At 41.7% G+C, this 21625-nt stretch overlaps 1 protein-coding gene across 4 annotated transcripts in view; it reads left to right on the top strand.

Moving 5' to 3' along the window:
* Nucleotides 1–21234, top strand: part of TNC (tenascin C) — a 74898-nt gene extending 53664 nt beyond the window's left edge. For 3 of the 4 annotated variants that reach the window (XM_030000372.1, XM_030000370.1, XM_030000371.1), the window contains 12 exons: nt 2806–3078; nt 8590–8712; nt 9964–10107; nt 11290–11409; nt 11856–11999; nt 12843–12973; nt 13954–14086; nt 15949–16100; nt 17010–17106; nt 17805–17966; nt 19255–19418; nt 19932–21234. In XM_030000372.1, coding sequence (XP_029856232.1) covers nt 2806–3078; nt 8590–8712; nt 9964–10107; nt 11290–11409; nt 11856–11999; nt 12843–12973; nt 13954–14086; nt 15949–16100; nt 17010–17106; nt 17805–17966; nt 19255–19418; nt 19932–20042 — 1754 coding nt within the window. In that variant the 3' untranslated portion in view covers nt 20043–21234. Of the gene's footprint in view, nt 1–1060; nt 1334–2805; nt 3079–8589; nt 8713–9963; nt 10108–11289; nt 11410–11855; nt 12000–12842; nt 12974–13953; nt 14087–15948; nt 16101–17009; nt 17107–17804; nt 17967–19254; nt 19419–19931 lie in introns of all 4 variants that reach the window. The other variant, XM_030000373.1, reaches the window with a different exon arrangement.
* Nucleotides 21235–21625: the final 391 nt, after the last annotated feature.

Genomic DNA, 21625 nt, shown 5'->3' with positions numbered 1-21625 from the left:
CTTTCCCAGAAAAAGTTCTGTGTTTAACTAACTGGTGTTTTCTTAAGTGAGTGGAATTTGAGTGATTGGAAGATCAGATGAGTTAGCTCCTGAGCCAACATAGCAAGGTTGGTCAAATAACTTAGAGAAATACCAGCAATGCCTGGGATCCAGGATCAAGGCCAGGGCTTAGCAGAGCCAGTTATCTTTCTATTTGACTTGTCAGATTTTGAGTGAGCAAAATACACTGAGAAACTCTCTTGTGAAAGTTTGGCCTTTTTTTTTTCAGAGACTTGGTGAGAGTTTTGAGGAGTTGATGCACAGCCTCTAGACTTTGACAGATGTCATGCTGATGTGAAAAAAAAGATCCCTCACTGGAATTTCTTTAAGTTGTCAACATACCACACTAGAGCTGCCTATGAAGCAATTTGGACAGATTATTGCTCTGTTCTGCAGTCATTAGCCCCAGCCCTTAGCCAGTGCAAACTCTGGCTTCTCTCCTATCCCCCTCAAAAAACAATCTTGCAAGTATTTAGTACTTGCACTGGCTATGACCTCACTGATCAGTGTCCTGCTTCTGGCAGTCCTTCTGGCATCTCTGACCCCTCCACCACTGAAAAGAAAAGCTGGAGATATTCACGTGAAGTAGAAAGGTAAAGAAGCAAGATAGAGGAATTGTGAATGCCAAAGTTGAGGCTTGTCCTTAAAGCACGGATGGTGGACAAAAGTGGAAGGAAATTAAAGCTTTACGCATAGCATTTCTAAACCAGTTTTGGTTATAACTGTCTTACAGTGCATGTGTAACAGAAGAAATGTGCTTACACAATGAGCTTGGAAGGAATTTCAATGGAGTTTTTGAGATGAGGTGCTGAGACACCCTTGATGAAAATTAAGAATTGAGCATCTAGCTTCTGGAGGCTCCGTTGAAAATCCTAGTCTTGTGGTCCTGGCTATGCACTTCTATTAGATCCATACTTTGGGGAAAAATGTGATTTATGTTTGGTGGAATCTGTGAAACTTTCTAATTTGCAATGTTTTTTGCTTCTTTTTTTGTGTGTTTTTGCACCTTCCCTTCTTTTAGAGGCCATGCCCCCACTGGAAAACCTAACTGTCTCTGATATTAACCCTTATGGGTTCACAGTGTCGTGGATGGCATCGGAGAATGCCTTTGACAACTTTCTAGTAGTCGTGGTGGATTCTGGCAAGCTGCTGGACCCACAGGAGTTCCTCCTTACGGGAGCCCAGCGGCAACTGAAGCTTAAAGGCCTTATTACTGGCATTGGCTATGAGGTTATGCTTTATGGTTTTGCCAAGGGGCACCAAACAAAGCCCCTAAGCACTGTGGCAGTTACAGGTATTTTAATGTGAACAAACTGTTCTCTTCCACCCTTTCTTTCTTGCTTTTCCTCTCACATGGAAGATGTTTTATGCAATCCATTTGCAAAGCAGACCTTGGCTTTTGCATCCTTTTCTGCATCGTGGCTACACATAACTCATCCTGATTTATGATAGGTTCACCAATGAAATTCTGTTCCTTTTAACTTGATGTTTCCCTTTTGTCTTTATGAGGGATCCTGTAGAGGCGCATGATGTGGGTTGAAAGTCTCTGGTATGGTCATGCAGGTACTTCTAACCGAAATCTTTAAAGAAAAATGGCTGCATGCAGGAGCTCCTCTTGTTAACAACTGCTGGGCACATCAGCATTCCCCAACTTGCCAACCAACAGGACCTTCAGGAAGAGTCATACTGGATTTCTTGGCCATGGCCTCCTTTCTTTCACTCTCTGTGTGGGTTCCACCTACAGACCATCGAGTGCTATCATTGCCACCCATAAAGTTGGCATCTCTCTCCAGAAAGCCTTAGCTCATGTTTTCAACCTCATCATAGCTGCTGTTTTCCACCAGCATTTGAGCTTTCTTGAAAAATCATTGCAGACTGATTCTCTAGCCCCATAACCATCAAGTCTCATTTGCATGTTGTTGACTATGCAGCAGTAAAGCTGGGGGTTACCTGATCAGAGGTTCGCAAGAAAATAAGTGGTAATGTCTTTCTGTGGAAGAAAGAAGTGCATTGGAGATGCTGTAAGATAGTAACCACTCCACTAGCATTTCTGTAGGTAATGATGCCTGACCATACTGAGCTAAAGATATTTTGCAGGTAAACTTACAGCTCCTGGGATCCTCTTGAATGGGTTCTTTCACTAAAGACAGTAGGTCTTGCATTTGGATTTAAGTATGTTGTTTAAGGCATATGAATTTTCATGATTCCCCTTCGATGCTTCAACATTTGTTTAATATCAAAGTAAAGAATTCATCTGATCAGAAGCATCACAGATGCCAGAAGTGCATGAAATAAGGGTTTTGCATGAAGAAAAGGACTCTTTCAAGTGGCTTCTATGTTGTCCTCCTAACAGAGAGAGACCTGACAATACTACAGGCATGCCTGCAGTTCTATAACAAGAGCTTGTTTTTATTGTACATAAAGGTTTCCCATAGGTAGCAAGGGAGAAATGCACATGAAACTTACTATTAGCATGTGTAACTTTGCATGTCAGAGGCAAATGGTGTATGTCCATGCAGTGGATTTGCTATTAAGGAGTGAAAGTTTGAATGGGCCTGCACACACTCACATATGTCTTCTTCAGTATGTGTATAATGCTAATACTCTTTTTTTTTTTTTTTTTTTCAATAGCTGACAGATTGTTTCCCTTTCTTTGAACTGTGGTTGGATTCTTGCAGTATGCTATATCCAGACCTCAGGCAGGTCTCTAATGAACTGATTAAAAAAATCATTTCTGTTCCCTACTGCTATCTTCTCCTTTTTTAGAAGCAGAACCCGAGGTCGACAACCTTCTGGTTTCAGATGCTACTCCAGATGGCTTCCGTCTGTCCTGGACTGCAGATGATGGGGTTTTCGACAGTTTTGTTCTAAAAATCAGGGATACCAAAAGGAAATCTGATCCACTGGAACTAATAGTACCAGGCCATGAGCGCACCCAGGATATAACAGGGCTGAAAGAGGGTACTGAATATGAAATTGAGCTCTATGGAGTTAGCAGTGGACGGCGTTCCCAACCCGTAAATGCGGTAGCAACCACAGGTATTGTCTTTGCAGTAGGAAAAGCGTAACATGTTCATGCCTGTTTCTTTCAGCATCTCTCCTTTTCATAGCCAGCTTGAGCTGTTACTGAGCTGTTCAAACTGTCTCCTGTATGTCCCTTATCCTAGTTACTGATTCAGTGGGGTGTAGTTATTTATAATCAATCATCTCACATTCCTTAGCTTCATCACTGTCTATTTAATATGGTTTTTATTTAATTACTTTCATGATCTGGAATTAGGCAGCAGAGTCTAGCAATTAAAGCACTGTCTTTGAGACCCAAGAAATATTGTTTCTGTAGCAGCCTTTTTCAGTGATTTCCTGGAACTAATTACATATCACAACTCTACAACAATTTACCTCCCTAGAAAAGAGGTATGACAAAATGAATTTACCAGAGCTATTGAGAAGTTTATTTATGGCTTGATCAGCAAAGGACTAAGCACAATTAACTTAGACTTACCAGGATCTTACCAGGAGCAACGTGTGCTCGATAATTCAAAATAAACTTGAGTTTCTTACAAAATCAAAGCTTTGAACTCCCTCAGCAGAAGTTGCTTTATATTCTCATTCTTGTGTATCAAAAATTCTGATGTAAATTAGCTTAGTGACTTACCCAGGTAAAATAATCCAGAAGAAAACATGCAGGTATGATTGCCAATTCATGCCATTTTGTTTTAAAAATACCAGAGCCTTAATCCTCAGTTGCAGCATGCCATTTCTACAAAGTTGGAGTTCTTGCATTTCATAGTCTCACACTAATGAAGAAACATTGTAAACATAGCTGCAAAGGTCTGCTGTCTGAAGTTCGCCTAAACCTATATACGTTTCTGAAAAATTTCCACCAGAACAGAGCCTCATTTTCTCAGTGCCAGGGAGAAGAAAGAAATTTTTGCGATTTGTAACTGGAATATTTTTTCTTATATTATTTTTCTGTGAAAATAAGCAGATATTAGTCAGGTAAAAAGTTCTCAAGGCTTAGGTTGAATTCCTGAGATTAATTTAAACAAAAAATATTTATAATTTGAAGCATTTCATTTTGGCACTTTTGAATGAAGATTTTCTATTTTTTTTCCACCAAAATCATGGTTTCATTTTGAAATGTATTTAAATCTAAAGCAAATGAAGCAATGTCCTGTGACCCAAAGTCTCTCTTAAAAATTTTGAGCTTGCTGATATGAAAACATAGTAATTTCAAATCAGTCTAATTCTGGGAGGAGGGGTATTAGAAGGGGACAGTTAAGTTCAGTGTGTGAGGAAGCCAACAGAAATTCATAAAAGAGGTATTTGCTCAGCTGTAGCAGTGTACTCCAGACAACACACAGAAAAGGGACAACAATAACTCAGTATTGAACAGCTTCTCCTAAAAGAGCACGGCCTCATGATTCACCTTAATGTCTGTGGTGCCAGTTGTTAGCATGGGAAGGCACATTTCTGACCTGCTCCACTGACTGCCATCGCATCCCTTGAATAAACAGCAAGGGCATATATACACTCACCCAGACATTTACGTGAAGCAGAACATGCACCCATCACACACCACCTTTCCCATGCGGGTTGACTCATAGCGGAGAGGGATGTTTAAAGTCAACTGCACTTGTTAGCGGCATGTCTCCATTTTCACTGACTTCCAGGATATTTATGCTAAACCACGAAGAGTTATCATTTTCCTCATGACTACATTCTTATTCAGTTCTTTCAAGATTTAGCACATTACCTATTGAAGCAAATAGCCCAAAAGATGTTTGTCAGATGTAAATAGCCCATGGATAATTGATAATAGAGCTGGAGCCACAAAAATCCAGCAAAATAATTCGGGCTGCAGGTTACACTACATTGGGTAGCTGGGGCCACCAAAGCATGTCACTAGATTCTTAATTTGGGAGTTGATTATTAGACAAACATATGTATATTTACAGCATTTCCAGTATGGTTGCAAAGAAACATTTCTATCCCTGAAGGGGGTAGCTCAGGCTTATATTCAGCCTTGCTTTATTCTGGCATGTGTACGAGATACAAGTGAGCAAGGAATAAATTAGCTAGGCAGTCTTTAGCTTTAGTAGAGAAGACAGTAAAATAACAGTTGGAACAAAGCTAGCAAACAGACCAGCAAACAAACCAAACCTTACCATGGAAATGAAGGCAGGAAAATAATTTAGACTAGAAATCCTTCTCTGTATTTATCACTCCATTATCCATTATCTATTATCCATTATCCAAGCTTTCCCCTTCTTCCCTCCCTGGGCCCATACCCATGTATACACAAATAAGTCTTCAAGGATCAGGTCCACAAATGGTGTAATTGGTGCAGCTGAAGGAATCTGGTTTGAGCATTGCCAAGCAATCCCCTCTGAGGGTCTGACCTCTTATCTTTGTACAGCAAACCACCCACCTGCTGTGAGGAAGGATCTTGCAGTGTTCACCTTTTGCTGCCTCATCCTCCTCTGTGGTTTCCTTTCCTCCTTTCTCTTTTAAGAAGTCAGCAAGGCAGTTGATCTAGTGACAGCCATGGGCTTTGGATGAGGAAAGGCTGAGTAGGGCAGGACTGGCATTTGCCATTTTCTCCATGTAGCTTGTGTTGGTCCTGCAGCTGGTAACTTGCCCGGAGGCTGAGATGATCTTCCTTGCTCCCATCACACCAGGAATGTGGTGTGAAACTGCTGGGCATGGGAGCTGGCAATGAAGTTGTATCTTCCCACACCCATCATAAGTAGTTCTTCCTCCATCATTTACTTGTATATACAAGTGAACAGCAATAGGTTTTCCCCAGAACCACTGATGATAATGCTGTTAAAAGGTTATCCTATTTGGGGTGATGATGGTACCCTCTCTCCCTACTCTCTGTATTTGTCTGTTTGTCGTTTCACCATCAATTCTGCTGTGATAGAAAACATTAACAGTAAAATCACTGTAATGCGAGGCAGCATCGTACAGACCTGCAGTGTCTAATGAAGCTGGCACAAGGGAGTTTGTCCACTGCTGCTTTCAGAGGGACAGTTGGTGTCTTTCAGAAATTAATCTGTAGAATGTCTGCTAAGGTGCAATTCAGCTCTCGCTGGGGGACCACAACACAGCTGTGTGCCACCTAATACACTTAATCGGAAGTGTGGGTCTCATGCTGCTACTTTCCTCTTCTTCTAATGGTGTTTTGCCACACTGTGACAGCATTTTCCATCTGAGAAGATCACAAAACACTTCACATGCTCTTTATACATGATAAATGCAACTTGATGCTTCCTGTTGCTTAGAAAAAGAAAGCCAGTGAACATATTCCTATAGTCTGTTAGTAATGAAAGTACAATTTTTTAGCAAAAAAATCCCCAAAGAATAGCAGCTACTCAGGTATCATGGGTGCTTTAGCAACCTCACATGGAAGTTCTCTGTCTCCCATACAACTAATGGGGAATAATGCTGGAGGATAATGCTAATTACCTGTATCGGCCTAACAGATGAACTAAGGCTTTTTATGAATGACAGGACAGAAACATGCTGGCTGTTTTTTATGCCTGCTTAATTTTGGCTTTCAGGTAGCTCAAGAAGATGATTTCATTTGCTCCTTTTTCATTTCCCTGTGCTCAAAGGTACCACTCTCTTACATCTCTGGGACTCATTTCAGGACTGATGCTTGCTCTGATGGTCTGTTATACTTTCTTTGCCAGGTTTGCTCCCACGAAAGTAGCTGCAGTTGGGGTAGTTGGGGATGGGGAACTCTTACGTAGTCAAGGCTCTTTTTACTACTGTTTGTTATGCAGCAGTTCACCTGGTACAGAAAACAAGCATGAAGCCCATGGCAGTGTGCACAGCAGAGTCCAAGTGGGATGGATTGGGTGATTTATTTTCTGGGAAAGGCTGAAATTCCCTGTGTGTATGAAAACCGAGTGCTGGTCCACCTCTTTGGTCTCTAGAGTCATCACCAGCACTTTTCACCAGTCACTGAGAGCACCTGCAATATGAAACAAAAGCAATGTGATTTTCACTTTTCTCTCTTTCCCAAGTTTTCTTTATGCTCTATCTGTTTCCTACAGACTGTACCTAAATCAGTGGCAACTTTGTGTACAATGTAGCTTTACTAACCCCACCTTGCTTTCTCCATTATCTTTAATTCTTTTCTTTCCTTCTTTGGCTTTTTCATGTGAGCAAACCCCACAAACCCAACATGTCTAGTGAGCTCCAGAGAAATAATTTACATTTCTCTTGAGAGCTCAGTTGTTTTTCTTTCCTTGCCTTTCAGTTGATTTAGTGCATTGCTGCTAGAGCTTTGGGGACACATGGAACAAACAGCCCTCTGACTTCTTTCCTGCAGACGCGTTCTTTCCAAGCTATTTCAAGCACGGTCACTTTTTTTCTTCTCTTGCCCCCCTTCCCCTACCCTCAGCCTGTCTCCACCACTCTTAATGTGGCTGATGTTTGGTATCTCTCCCATTTCTGCTAATGGCCTACTCTGTGTGGGCTGTTTATTTTTTTAACGTGTCAGGGTTGTTTTGGTTACAGTCAAAAAAGAAAATTGGAAGTGAGATGCTCAATGTAAACTTTGAAGTGGCAGGTCTCTTTACTATGTCCTCCTAGAAGTCCTTTCCATGCTTGTTTTGCAGTACCTTAATTAGGCCTTAAACTGGAATGTTTGGGTCACATGTTGGTTTGCATCTTAAGATTGTGTGATTTTGGCAAAACTTGGGCTTTGTTTGCCTAGCTTACTGATCTAACTTATATGGGCAAATGTAGTGCTCAGGTTTATACAGGGAAAGGCTGGATTGTATGACAAAGAGCTGCAGCAGAACCACAACTGCCTTCCTCATGATGGTTGTATTTGGATGTCCTCTGGGTGGATGTGCTTGAATATACCTAATAAAAACCATCGTCTCAGATAGATTCCAAGAAGAAAATCTTGTCACTTCTAGTTTGAAGCCAAGAGCAGTTACAGGCAATCAGTGCTTGAGAGGATGGACCCTTGATGAACTCAGGCAACTGAGTCCAGGTCTTTCTTAGGCATCCTCTAGTAGAAACTTTATGCTCGGGAAGAGACATTTCTCCATTGCTAAGGGCTGCTGTTGCTGTGTGTCACCGATAGGGCTCCGAGACTCAATGGAAAGACTAAAAGTCATCCAAGTGGAACTGGGGTAGAAAAAATGATAAATACAATGACTCCTGGGTAATAGAATAGTATTCCTGTAAATAGTCCTCCATACTTTTCTGTAACACTGAAACCTCTGTTACTTCTGTGTACATGATATGTAGATATATGTCTCAGGTATTTTTTAAGCTATGCGCTGCTGTAAAGTTACTGAAAAGGGAAAATATAGACCAAATAGAATGTTGCTGTCAGTATGTAATAAAACCATTAACTGTTTGGTACTCTCTGCGTTAGTGTTGTTTAGGACAGAATATTGATAACATCAGCTCTTGGGATAAGAGGGATAAGACAAATCAGTGTTCCAGCACTAAGGACTGATAGACAAATTACTTATCTTTTCTTTCTATGTCGTGTGTTTGTTCTCTATTCTCCACCAACAGTTGTTGGATCTCCCAAGGGAATTTCTTTCTCTGACATCACGGAAAACTCCGCTACAGTCAGCTGGACACCCCCTCGCACCCGCGTGGAGAGCTACCGGATCTCCTATGTCCCTGTCACAGGAGGTGAATAACTGCAAGGAGGGACGGGGAGGAAGATAGTAAAAGGGAGAGCAGAAAGAGTTTGTTGTGTTGATATCCATCTCTCAGTGCATCTCCCAGATGATCCTACATTAGATCATCTCTTTTTTCTTCAAACTGCTGACCAGGAATGTGGGTGTGCATACATGGTCCCGGTAGCGAACCTCTGTCTGAGCATAGTGTCCCACATCCCACGGACAAGACTTGTAAGGGAGCTCAGAGCTAGATGCTGGAATGGTTGTACCCCTAATAGGGCCACATTCACAAAAATCTCTGTTCCCACTGAGCCTCCTAAGCAAGGATTTATTTCCAAACCGTCACATTATTTTGTAGGCATTTTATGAGCTAAGCATATTTGAAAAGATGACCCTTGGAAATAATAATCATAATCCATGGTGGTAATAGTTTTCCAAGACAGTGATTTTTCTTAATACTCCCCAATGTTGTTTCATTCCATCCATTATATCTCTGTTTCAGTGTTCAGCTTAAAAACTTCCTATACTTAAACAGATTTTTATCATAACTTAGGGACACCTCTGAAAGGAAACAGCTAAAGAGCAAAACCTACAGATGTCAGGACCATAAAAGACATGCTATTGACTAAGACAAGTAAAGATATAGGCCTATAGACAATATAGTATGTAAGAACACATGCAACTTTAAATCTACAGTGATCCTACAGAAGAAAGGGAGCAATTCACAGTCATAAAGTTAGGCACTTGTCTAAGTGCTTTCCTGGAATAAACGCAGAATTTGAAACAAGTATGGGTACTACGTCCTCACCCACACATGCAGCACCTCTTAAAATAATATATACTATATATTTATTTGAAATGAGATTGGTGAAGGAGAAACTTCCAGCCCTTACCAGAAACAAAGTGCATCTAGACTGCGTCCTCACAGGTGTATGAACTTCCATGTAGAGAGTGCTGTGTTTTCACCTTACAACTCATTTGTAAAATTATATTTTTTCTGAACAGAAATGTTAATTTTTTCTTACTGTTGGCATACCACTAGGAACGAATACAAACCAATGTCTTAGATTTAGGTGTCATGGCAGCCGTATTTTTTCCTGAGGCTGCCCTTTGACATCGGTGATTGTAACTAACTGGGGAAAATTCACCTCCTCCTGTACAAGTATGTCCTTGTTGGTCATGTCTTTAACTTGAAACACATCCTCCAAGCCTTTACTGGAGTATTGTGTCACTAATCTTTTGGCATTTGGCTTCATCCTAGGTACTCCAAATGTTGTTACAGTCGATGGAAGCAAGACAAGGACCAAGTTGGTGAAGTTAGTCCCAGGTGTAACCTACAATGTTAGTATAATCTCTGTGAAAGGCTTTGAAGAAAGTGAACCTGTCTCTGGCACTCTGAAAACAGGTAATATATAAAGAGGAAATAGCAGGTTTTCAAATGCATTGTCTGTGCTGTAGGAGAGACTCGGGATCTGGAGCTGAAGACCCACTGAGATCCCGTTTTTGCTGTCTGCACAAACTGTAGGAAGTTTTTTGCCACTCTTTCTTTGTATCTTTGTATTTCCGATGAGTATAGAACTTGTAAGTTTGATCAGGCTCCCATTTGCTAAGTGCTGAACCAACCTGCAGTGAGACAGAGACAAATTCATGTATTTACAGTGCTAATACATCAGAAAAAACCAGAAGTTTAATTAATACCATTTCACAGATGAGGAAGCAAGTGGCCAGCTCAGCTGAACAGTTCAGACCAGTTTCTGTGGTGGACTCAGACTCGACATCTCCCAAGTTCAGACTGTGCCCTAAGTAGAAAAGCATTCTCTGTCCTGGTATTTCTTCAATACAGCTTTAAATACCCCTGTAGGAAATGAGGGTCCACTATGCTCTTCTGAGCCCACCCTGCAGCCAGTCTCAATTGATTCATTTTTTTGGGGGGGGGGCCTGGCAAGCAGTCAGAGAACTGAGGCAAGGAACAAGATGATGAGTGCTGGATAATAGAATGAAATTTATAACCCATTCCAGCTGTACTGGAGACAGATATCTATCCCAATTCAGGGAGAGCATAAAACTATGTGCAAAATAGACTCCCATGAGGAAGCAAGACAGGACATGTGGGGATGTTGACTGGTTGGCTGGCTGTTTGATTGGTTTATTTTTAAACATGCAGGGCAAGCTGGTGGAAGGTCACAGTGGCTATCAGTTGCCGTCACATTAGTTATTTTTCCCAGCTCTGTCTCCTGAGTTTGCTCCAAAAAGCAGTCCAGATTTGAGGGTGTTGAGAGAAATATGTCAGCTCTGACAGAGCCGTTAAGATTGATGATATCAAAACTGATCTGAGAACGTACTTAGTTATGTCTGTTCCCAGTGTTTAATCTTTTCACGCATTGACCTCCCTTTCCAGCGGAGGCATTTGATGTCTCTTTATGGGCACTGATGTCTTCTGCAGAGCTCCACTATTCCAAAGGGGACCATAAAAGCTGTATCAAGCAGCAGTGTTTGTGCATTTTATATCATATATTTACAAAAGAGCATTGCACAGAGCTGAGAATGTTTGTCAGATTCCTTCAATCTGTTATTCTCTTTCTTTCAGCTCTGGACAGCCCGTCAGGCCTAGTAGTGGTGAACATCACAGACTCTGAGGCTCTGGCGACCTGGCAGCCAGCAATTGCTGCTGTGGATAATTACATTGTCTCCTACGCTTCTGAGGATGGTGAGAAGAATTAGTGATGGGTCAGGGAGCTGACAGTGTTACAGCTCTTGAGAGATGCTCAGAAATGGGTGCAGCAGCGTGACTCCAGGAGGATGGCGGGGGGCTGTTATCTGAAGGAGATGCCTCACTAGAAGCATTTTTAAAATGATCATTTTAGTCAAGCATTCCCAATTCAGACATGAACAGAGATAACTGAGATTCTTGAAAAGAAAAGATGGTGTTATAATTCATATGAACACTAGAGAGTGCTAAAACTTTTAGATAAAGGACTCTGGTGTTCATTCAGATTCAGCATAGGTGTAAGCAGAGATGGGGTCTGGGCTTTTACTATTTTGTGCTTGCTCCCAGCTAGTAAAAAAATATCACTGAGTGGAGCATGGAGTTGAGTACATCATGACATGTCTGAATAATGCAGGGACCTGTTCTCTTCTGTGTTTTCTTCTTAGAACCAGAAGTTACTCAGATGGTATCAGGAAACACTGTGGAGTATGACCTGAAGGGCCTTCGACCTGCAACTGAGTATACGCTGAGTGTCCATGCACTGAAGGACACGCAGAAGAGCGAGACCCTCTCCACCCAGTTTACTACAGGTGCTATGTCCCACCACACGGCAGGGAGAGCTGCCATCTCTTCTCGTCCCACCTGGTTTACATTTCTCTAATAGCATAAAGTCAGCCAGCACATTGTGCTTTTTTTACTAGAAACCTGAATTTTGATAATGTTTGCACCAAATTTTCTCTGGTGGAAGGCTGCTGTGACTGACCCAGCAGGTGGTTTTCTGTCACCAATTCTACAGATTCTCACACAAAGCAGGATCAGGAACTCTTCTTTGGGGGCTGATGTCAGGGTACCAATGCTGAAGGTATCCAGTTGGTTTCATAGTTATGACTTACCATTAGCATCAATGAAATCATGGATGTTTCTCATTTTCCTGACTATTACTTGACTTCTCAAGGGTGATAACTAGAGGCAACTGGACATACAAGAGCTGAGTCATACAAATTCAGTGTCACAATTACAGTGGAGAAGGGAAGCTGTAGCCAGGCCAAGTATGAAAAGTTTTCCTATTCAAAAGAGGCATCATTGGAACCAAAGTTTTTTTTCCTGGGAATATGTAAATACCAATCTGTCTTCTTGTGTGAAATAATGAAAGGCACAATTTTGTTTGAAAAGACATTTCAATGCAACTGCTTATAAATTAAAGTGCCTAAGACAAGCCAATATTTTAACTTAGATAGAATAAATACCCGTATTATAAAATTTCCAATGGGAAAATTACTTTTTAATCACAAAATTTAGGTTGAAATATTTTTTAATTTCAAATTTCTGGGGAGAATTTTGTTTTTCTGTCCTGTTTTAATATACTGCCCATAAGGTAGCCTGTACTAAACTCCATATAGATGTGATTGTAATTGATCTGTTGTCTCCTTCAGGACTGGATGCTCCAAGAGATTTAAGTGCCACTGAGGTTCAGTCAGAAACAGCTGTGATAACGTGGAGGCCTCCACGTGCTCCTGTCACTGGTTATCTCCTGATCTACGAGTCCATTGATGGCAGAGTCAAGGTATAGCACTTGTAACCAAAACAAAAGGTGCCTCAAAACTGGGCAGTAGAGGTGCTCTGAAGTGTCCACGAATGGAACATGATCATGTGCCTTAAGTTAACATGGTAAAATACTAAGTAACTGTTTCGGTGCTAGCTTGAACACAAGTGCCTTTAAAACCTGCTTAAGTACTTTCCTGTGTTATACCCTGACACAGAAGCTCAACTGCAGCCTGAATTTTGACAGTCATCTCTCCACAATATGGATAAAAGCACAAGCAACTATTTTACCTCATTCCAAACCTGTATCATGAAATAAACTCACACATCCTAAAGAACGGGATTCTCCTTTCTAAACTCAGGAGAATCCATCCCTGTGCAAGTGAGGTGTCTAAAGCAAGATGAATTGCCTTTGAAAGTGCCTCTTGCTCTCCAATAATTTTATTATGTTCCTACATAACTAGATTGCACTAGATGCTTTAATATGAATGAGGTGAATCCCAGCAAAAATGACAAAGAAGTTTGGATGCCGAGCCTGGTACATCAGAAAGGGTTCTGGTTTTCAAGAAGGCAAATTCCCTAAGCATACTGAAAATCAGTCTTTTAAAGTTACAGAAAAACAGCCTTTTGGAGACTGGAGTACGACATTTCCTTGTCCTAAAGGGTGATTCTTCTCAATTTTTTATGAGTTTCACAGAGACATCTATACAATGCGTATGTTCAAGGCATGTAAACTTTTATGCTGACTTGCTTTTAAACCACATAGCTTATACATTATGATGGTAAACATTCATTTCCAGGCAACTTTTCTCAAACTTCTAAAGAAAGTTAGCTTGATAAAAATCTTAGAGGGATAGAAGTTTTGTATTAAATAATTTAGTTGGTTAAAAATACCATAAATAATTACCACAAAAAATAATGTGACAAACTAAAATATGTAACAGTTCTGGTCATTATGACTTTCTCACTGAGATTTCCCTGTATTATTTCTCCTCCCCATAGGAAGTCATCCTAAACCCCGAGACAACTTCCTACGGCCTGACAGAGCTGAGCCCATCTACCCAGTACACGGTGAAACTCCAGGCACTGAACAGGTCCCTGAAGAGCAAAATGATCCTGACTATTTTCACCACAAGTAAGGACTTTAGAGCATATGCGCAGCTGTAATAACATATAAGTTACTGCTCTCAGGACAGAGCTGAGCTCTGCAATAAGCAGACACAGACCTCATAGAAGATTTTTAATCCAATTGTCAGTACGCACTTCATTTGCTTGCAGTGTTGGTGCAAAAGTCCCTGTTCCCCCTGAGCTGTAGTGTCATCTGCTTTCCCCAGACTGGCAGGATGAAATTCTTTTCTTTTTATCCATCAGCATCACCTCTATAGTCTTCTCTCTGATGAAACAACCTGCCTTTCCTGTGTAAAATATCGAAAGGAACATTACTCTTTAAAATCCAAACTGACACCCTGATTTACCTCTATATTGATGCATAGCAAGCTGTTAAAACAAGTCAGTGTTTTAAGTTGAAATGAAGCAAACCACATACACACACACACACACACACACACAGATCAGTTCAGTGGTCCGAGGAGATGAATTTCTGGGCAGGTTTTTTTTCTCCTCTTTCTGAGATTGGTTCTCGCAATGCCACACAGCATGTCTGTTCCAGCTCTAAGAGGACAGCTCTCCAGTGAGCTGAATACAAGAATATATTGGGTTCTCTGAAGGTCACTTCAGAGCTGACATTAAAAAAAAAGTTGTTGTTCAGTATTAACTGTGAAACCTTGCCTGTCATTTGTCTCACTTTTCACAGTTTCCAGCCTTTCAGACCCAGCAGGACCTTCAGCCGTTTCCATTCTCCCTTCCACTGCTCATACCAACTTCAGCCCAAGGACTCACAGAAGTGCTAATAAAAGTCACACAATCCCGAGCCTGCTCACAGTCACTCCTCGTGTAGAGCAGGATGAACTCCACCAACAGGCGACAATCCACAACCAGAAATAGGAGAAGAATTAAATCGGAGTGTATTTAAGTGATATTTGGCAAATTGATATTTGGCAGGGACTGAATGGGGTGCCTTCACCCATATGAATGCAGTGTCAGCCTCGTTCAAGCAGATGCTTAAGCCTGGCCTTAACTCTAAAAATACATTTGTGTGCTATTTAGTGAGAGGGAAACACTGAAGTAGCTCCCCGCAGAGCACCGCTTTTCTCCAAATCCCAAAGCTGATGCAAATTCTCTGTAGCTGAGGCACAGGCAGGGATGTGCAACACACTGGAAAGGGAGCAACAGCCACTCTGTGAGCAGCCACATTTAAAAACTCTCCTATGGACACACCTAGAACATCACTTAATTAGACCATTGGCTGAAAAAGTTAATGGCCTAAGTGAATTGAAAAAGAAAAAATGAAAAGCTTTTTGGGGGGTTAGAAATTGTTCTGACTGCAATGATGCTATTAGCTCGTTGTCAGAAAGAAATGACATTTCCCTGTAGTTTCAACCATTATTGTTTGCGTTGTTTTTTGAAAGCCTAGTTTTATAACATATTTAAATTGTACTTGCTAGCAAAATATTCCCAATCTATTTATTTTTGGTTGTAGTCCTGTCTTTGTATTTCCCCTTCTCTTTTGTGTCACATAATCAGAGATTGGTAGATTTGGTTTTACACAGAAGCTGCTGTAAACACAGCTCATGCCATTTAAATATTTAGCTGGAGGATACACTCCCATCATAGCAGGGAGTAAGTTATCTGGCATCCACAGCACTTGCAAAAGTGTAAACAGATGTGCAAAAGCATACTGAAAAGAAAAAATTTACATCATCTGCTGTTTACTGTGAATCTTTTGTACGTAGGGTAGCAATTACAAACCTGTTCCTGGGCTCTGTACCTGGCTGTGCCATTGACCCACAACTGATTTTCATGAGTCATCTCTATTCAACAAGTTCCTTGTAATTGCTGATTTCTTAAGGACTGCTTTCTCTTTTTTTGTGTGTGCAGCTGGTCTTCTCTATCCTTACCCTAAAGACTGCTCCCAGGCTCTCCTGAATGGAGAAACCACCTCTGGGCTCTACACAGTTTACCTGAATGGTGACAAGGCTCAGCCTCTGCAAGTCTTCTGCGACATGAGCGAGGACGGGGGCGGATGGATTGTGAGTAAGAAGGAGAGCCCCCGCATCACCCGCACACACATCTGCCTGTGCTAAGAGCAGGGGTAGCAAATCCCATCCCTGCTCATCTATGGCACCCCTCATAGCGCTCTATTATCAGAGTAGGACTGACTTGTCTATAAATTTGGGGAATTTTATCTCGAGTAGGACACCTAGGTGCCTAGAACAAGGTTACCAGCTCTTTCTGTAGTTGGAGGAGAGAGAGGTGTCTCCAAAGGATGGGTTGTGGTTTCAGCACCTAAGAAAAGCACTGATCTCTCTCCACATCTTAGATCAGATACATACCTTCTAAACAGCTAATGAGGTGGGAGGGGGGTGGACTGACTCTATTTGAATGAGAGACACAGTGAAAGAGGTTAAAGCATAGGCCAGAGAAAGCATGCGTTCAGCAGCCACATGGTATGGTGGCTGCCCGGGCTTCCCAGGCCATTATGCAAGGGACACATCCCACCCAGACAACAAATGAATGGCAATAAAACCGCCAGCTCTCTCTACTGACATCCTCAAATCTGAACATGCCAGAGGGACCCAGGGCACAGAAAGGAAGAAGGAGCTGGAGAAACGCACGGCTAGGAGTCTAGGGGGTGTAGAAAGTCTTGGCTGAGAAATACAGAACTGCAAGGGGCTGTTAAAAAAGCAGAGAGCAGGAGCTAAAAGACCACATCATGCAGGGGAGCCTGGGAACCCAAAAGAGAAACTAGAGGCTTAAAAAAAGCAAGGAGCATTCAACAGTCTTGGTACAATGCCATAATTGCAGTGAGACTGCTGCTTTGGATGGTAAAGGCAGGGGAGGAGCAATGCCAAGCTCTGCATTTGTAAAAGCCACATTGCTAGTGCCCTTTCTGTCAAAGGTGGTCTGTCGATAACACTTCTTGCATGCGGTGGTTGTAGGTGTTCCTGAGGCGTCAAAATGGAAAGGAAGATTTCTACAAGAACTGGAAGACTTATGTGGCTGGTTTTGGAGATCTTAAGGATGAATTCTGGATAGGTAAGTGGCAAGAATTTTCTTTTTTCAAACAAAAACACGAGCACAGCCCAAAAGACTAGGAGCTACTTTGAAGCCTCCATTTAGCTGGCAAGAGTATTTGTAAAGGGGAGCATAACAGGAGCGAAGGAGGCTAGGGGCAGCATGCTGCGAGGGAGATTGAAATTGCCAGGTCCAAGCCAGTCCCTCCAGTTGCAGTTCATAGATGTCACGCTTCTTGGGTCACCGAACGTACCAAACCAATGCTCACTGGTGCTCTCTAAGAAGTCAGAAGGTAACCTGAGAAGCAACTGCAAACCTTCTTCTTCCTGTACTCCTAGGACACCCTCAGCAAAAAAAGCGTATGACTCGAAGAAGCAAAGTGGGGAAAATAGAAGTAAAAAGCAAATTTTCAAAGGTTGTGTTGCATTTTATTTGGTTTTAAATGAAAGCCAATGATGATCACACAGCACAACTTTGATTGCTTTTCCCAAAAGGCTACCTGCTACTGTGATTTGAAGGGAAGAGGTCTCTCAGTCAGCCTGTTTTTATCTATTTGTTTTTGTGCTATCATTACCCTACAGCTGAAATAGCTCACTTTCCTCACCAGTGTTTTTGCCCTGGTATATCTATGCAAGCTGCTATGACCCCATTTATGGGATAACTTGATGGTAGACAAATAAAAATGGGAAGACAAATGAATTGTTCATTTATGTCCACAGGTCTGGAGAACCTCCACAAAATCACTTCTCAGGGCCAGTACGAACTGCGTGTGGATCTGCGGGACAAAGGGGAGACAGCTTACGCTGTCTACGACAAGTTCAGCGTTGGAGACGCAAAGAGCAGATACCGGCTAAGAGTGGATGGGTACAGTGGCACAGCAGGTGAGCTGAAATCTATTTTTTTCTTCTGATTTGCAATTTCCTCCCAGTTGGCTCAAGGTAACTGTGTGAATGTTGCAGATCAGCGTCACAGCAGGTACCTCTTGTACGTTAGGTGTTTGAAAATATGAATATATCAATATATTTTATGTTTCTGTTTTAAATCTTCCAGTCATTTAGGTGTCACATTTTATGGCATGCTTATGACAGAATACAAACAAGTATATTAAACAGCCATATATCTCATTTGGCCAATGCTTGACTGTCATTTATACAGCTAATAATTGCTTGGCACAGCTTCATCTCTTGTCAGTGGAATATGCAGCAAAGTCCTGCTATAACTTGATTTGTAATTTTGCTGAACAAATCATCTGCCTTTTGTAATCTTACTGGATCAAACCCTGCAGCCCTTATTGAGTCCTCTTCAGGGCTTCAGAGGATTAAGAGATACATCCAGCTCCACAGGATGTCTTACAAGGAGATAATTTTATACTGCTAGGTGCATAAAACAGACCACAGAGATGTGTGTGTATGGACTCTGCCCTGTGACCATCACATGAACTTTGTGCACAGCCTACAGGGATACAAAGGATATGCAGCAGTAGTAGAATCAATGTCTATTTAAGGCAAACACGCTTGTGCAGAGCAGTAGTAGCTGCTACAGCTAGTAGGATTCAATCCTACTACTTCCTCTTCCTAAGCATTCAGGTCTAAGACTAATGGATGGAGCAACACAGATACTAAGGCACGAATGGGAACTCTGCTTCAGGCATACACTGAAGGCTGCTCCTATTGCACCCATCTTTAAACGGGCACCCGCACCCTGGGAGTGGGAAGTCAACCGCAGGCAGACATCTCTCTGTCTGTGTTTCCAGCTAAAGAAGATGACTAGCTTTACTGCATGGACTAGCTAAGTTTGGAGACTCCTTTGGTCTTGATTCACTCCCTGTGGAGGTCTCTTTGGACTTGGTTTGTCCACACTGCCTTCTGTACAGGGCCAAAATCCAACTTTCAGCGAGAAGTGCAGAAACTGAGCTACGTAAAAAAACACTTAATAAGTTTGGGATTAGAGACAACCTGGAAAAAAAGTGTTTTGACTTGCCTCCAACAACAAAAATTGTGTACTTCCTTCTGTATTAAACAAGTCAATTTCTAAGAACTTAGACACACAGCCAGGCTTTACAGACTGGGCATGGCAGAGGCCAAACATTTTCTGCAGAATGGTCACTCCCATGTAATCTAAACTAGGCAAACCACCGACCTTGTTCTTTTTTTTGTGTCCCCCATCCAGGTGACTCCATGACATACCATAACGGAAGGTCCTTCTCCACCTTTGACAAGGACAACGATTCTGCCATCACCAACTGTGCTTTGTCATACAAGGGTGCATTCTGGTACAAGAATTGTCACCGAGTCAATCTGATGGGCAGATATGGTGACAACAGCCACAGTCAGGTGAGTTTGGTGTTTGAAGGCTTCTGTAATGCATCAGAAGAAGGGGAATTGCTATTATGGATCTGTCTGGTGGTTCAGGTAGCCAGCCATCAGACCACCAACCAAAGCCCACTCTTTAGGCCAAAGGGTCATAGGGAAAGATATGGGCAGTTGCTCACAAAACAAGAATTTAATGTCAGCTGGTAAAATACTGATAGTTTTGTATGATTTTCCAAGGCAGTATCCCAAGCGTGCAGGGAACAACTGCAATTTTCAACATGTGAAACAAAATGTTCTTCTTGCCATGAAAGCTAGGCAGAGAGTGACAGCTCTGGGGGTCAGCACGTGGGTTGGTTCGTACAGGTTGTGCATGCTCGCGGCCAGAGCCCTGTGCTTCCCAAAGCCCCTCTACTTTGTTGTGCCTCTGCTCCCAAGTTAGAAAACAGCCTGCAATCTGAAACGAGAGCAGTGAAGGCTGACAACAGGAGAAGAAGTGAATGTGTGACCTCCCACACTTCATCTTTGTCTTTGCAGGGTGTTAACTGGTTCCACTGGAAGGGCCACGAATATTCCATCCAGTTTGCAGAGATGAAGCTGAGACCCTCCAGCTTCCGAAATCTGGAAGGAAGACGAAAGCGAGCGTAAAGCCCCAGCGGTGGCAAAGGGGCTACGGGCAGGGTGATGGGGGGGGAGGGATATAGAATGGGGGTGTGGGGAGATCCTCTGGCATCACTGGGGTGGTGGGGTGTGAGGAGCTGGTAGTTGTACCAAAGCATTGGTGACCCTTGGCCCAACAGAGGCTTTGCAGCAGTCCAAACAACAAGCCTTAAGTGTCCCAGCATTTTCAGCAGAGCAGCTCCGGCTGCGCACCAGAAATGTCCTCCACACCAAAGACAACGATCTCAAGGGTTGTTTGTTGTTTTATTAATTTTTGTTTTCTCAGAAAGCCTCTGGGATAAAGTTCTTCCACAGTCTGACTGTCTCTTGGGTGGCCCAGGGTAGGGGAGGGAGAACAGCTTTGTACATTGGTAGTTTGTTTTAGAACCAGCCATATTTTACACACAGAAATGTGTACGATTAATTATCATTATTATTATTATTATTATTAGTTATAATTGAAATTCATTGGTCATTGGAAAGCCTTTTTTTATATATATCAAGTACCACAGAGAAGGAGGGGATGGGGAAGGGGAAAGCAGTATGTTTTTAAACTTAAGCATAAGATTAATATTATTAATATAATGACAAAGTAATAATAATAATGATAATAATAAGCTAAGTTTTTGTCATTTTTAAGAGAAACATGCTTTCAGAAACACAGCAGGACAGTGTCTGATTGTAAATTTTTTTTATAAATAAAAGCACAATTACTTTTAAATAAATTTCTACCATTCTTCATACATGTTGAGTTTTTGCATGTCCGGGGTATATTTACTTAGGTGGGGAACTAAAAGAAAGGCTGAGAATGATTTGGCTGCTGAGCCCGTACTGAAAACTGTTCCTTTTGTCAGTGATTGGTTGTAAGTATTCTGGTGGGTTTGTTACAGTGAAATGCCCGTAAGGATTTGGTTTCTTTTAGAACACATTTCTTCTTTTTCCTGCCCAAAAGCTTCTTACATGTTTTTTCTAAGTGTTACTGACCAATGCTTGCTCCATCTAGATGGAAATAACTAACAAAAGAATACAAAGAAAATACAGAGTTGTTGTTAGGTACCATTGGCAACATTGAACACTTGTGTAAATAAAGGGCGCTCTTTTTTTATATGAATGAAACCCATGTGTAGTTCCTCTGTATCATACACTTCAGTTGAAGACAATAAAAGATCTTTTGTTTTAATCCAGTCTCTCTGCCCTACTTCAAGGTTGCACTTTTCAAACAGAGTGAATGTTTCTGCCTTCTTGGCAGTCACTGGAAGGTGGCTGGGAAAGAAGATGCTTTCAGTCAGAGAGGATATGATCAGATCTGTGAATAAGACTTACTATGAAGTGCTAGCTGTTAGGTAAGGTCAGATACTGTTGATTTGACACAGGCTGTAAAAAGTGTGCATGCATGGGAAATATCGCTAAAAAACTTTAAAATCAGGAGGGAGGAAAGAAAGGAGGGAGAGAATCACTTCCCTTCACCCTTAAGTCGCATCTTCCTAATTTATATATTTTTTTCTTTTAATATTGTTATTATTTTTATTGCAATTCTTCGATCATTGCATTTCTGAGCTTTACCTGAGCAT

The sequence above is a fragment of the Aquila chrysaetos genome, chromosome 24 (genome assembly GCF_900496995.4).
Source record: "Aquila chrysaetos chrysaetos chromosome 24, bAquChr1.4, whole genome shotgun sequence".
Taxonomy (NCBI): Eukaryota; Metazoa; Chordata; class Aves; order Accipitriformes; family Accipitridae; genus Aquila; species Aquila chrysaetos.
This window is presented reverse-complemented; position numbering and strand designations above follow the sequence as displayed.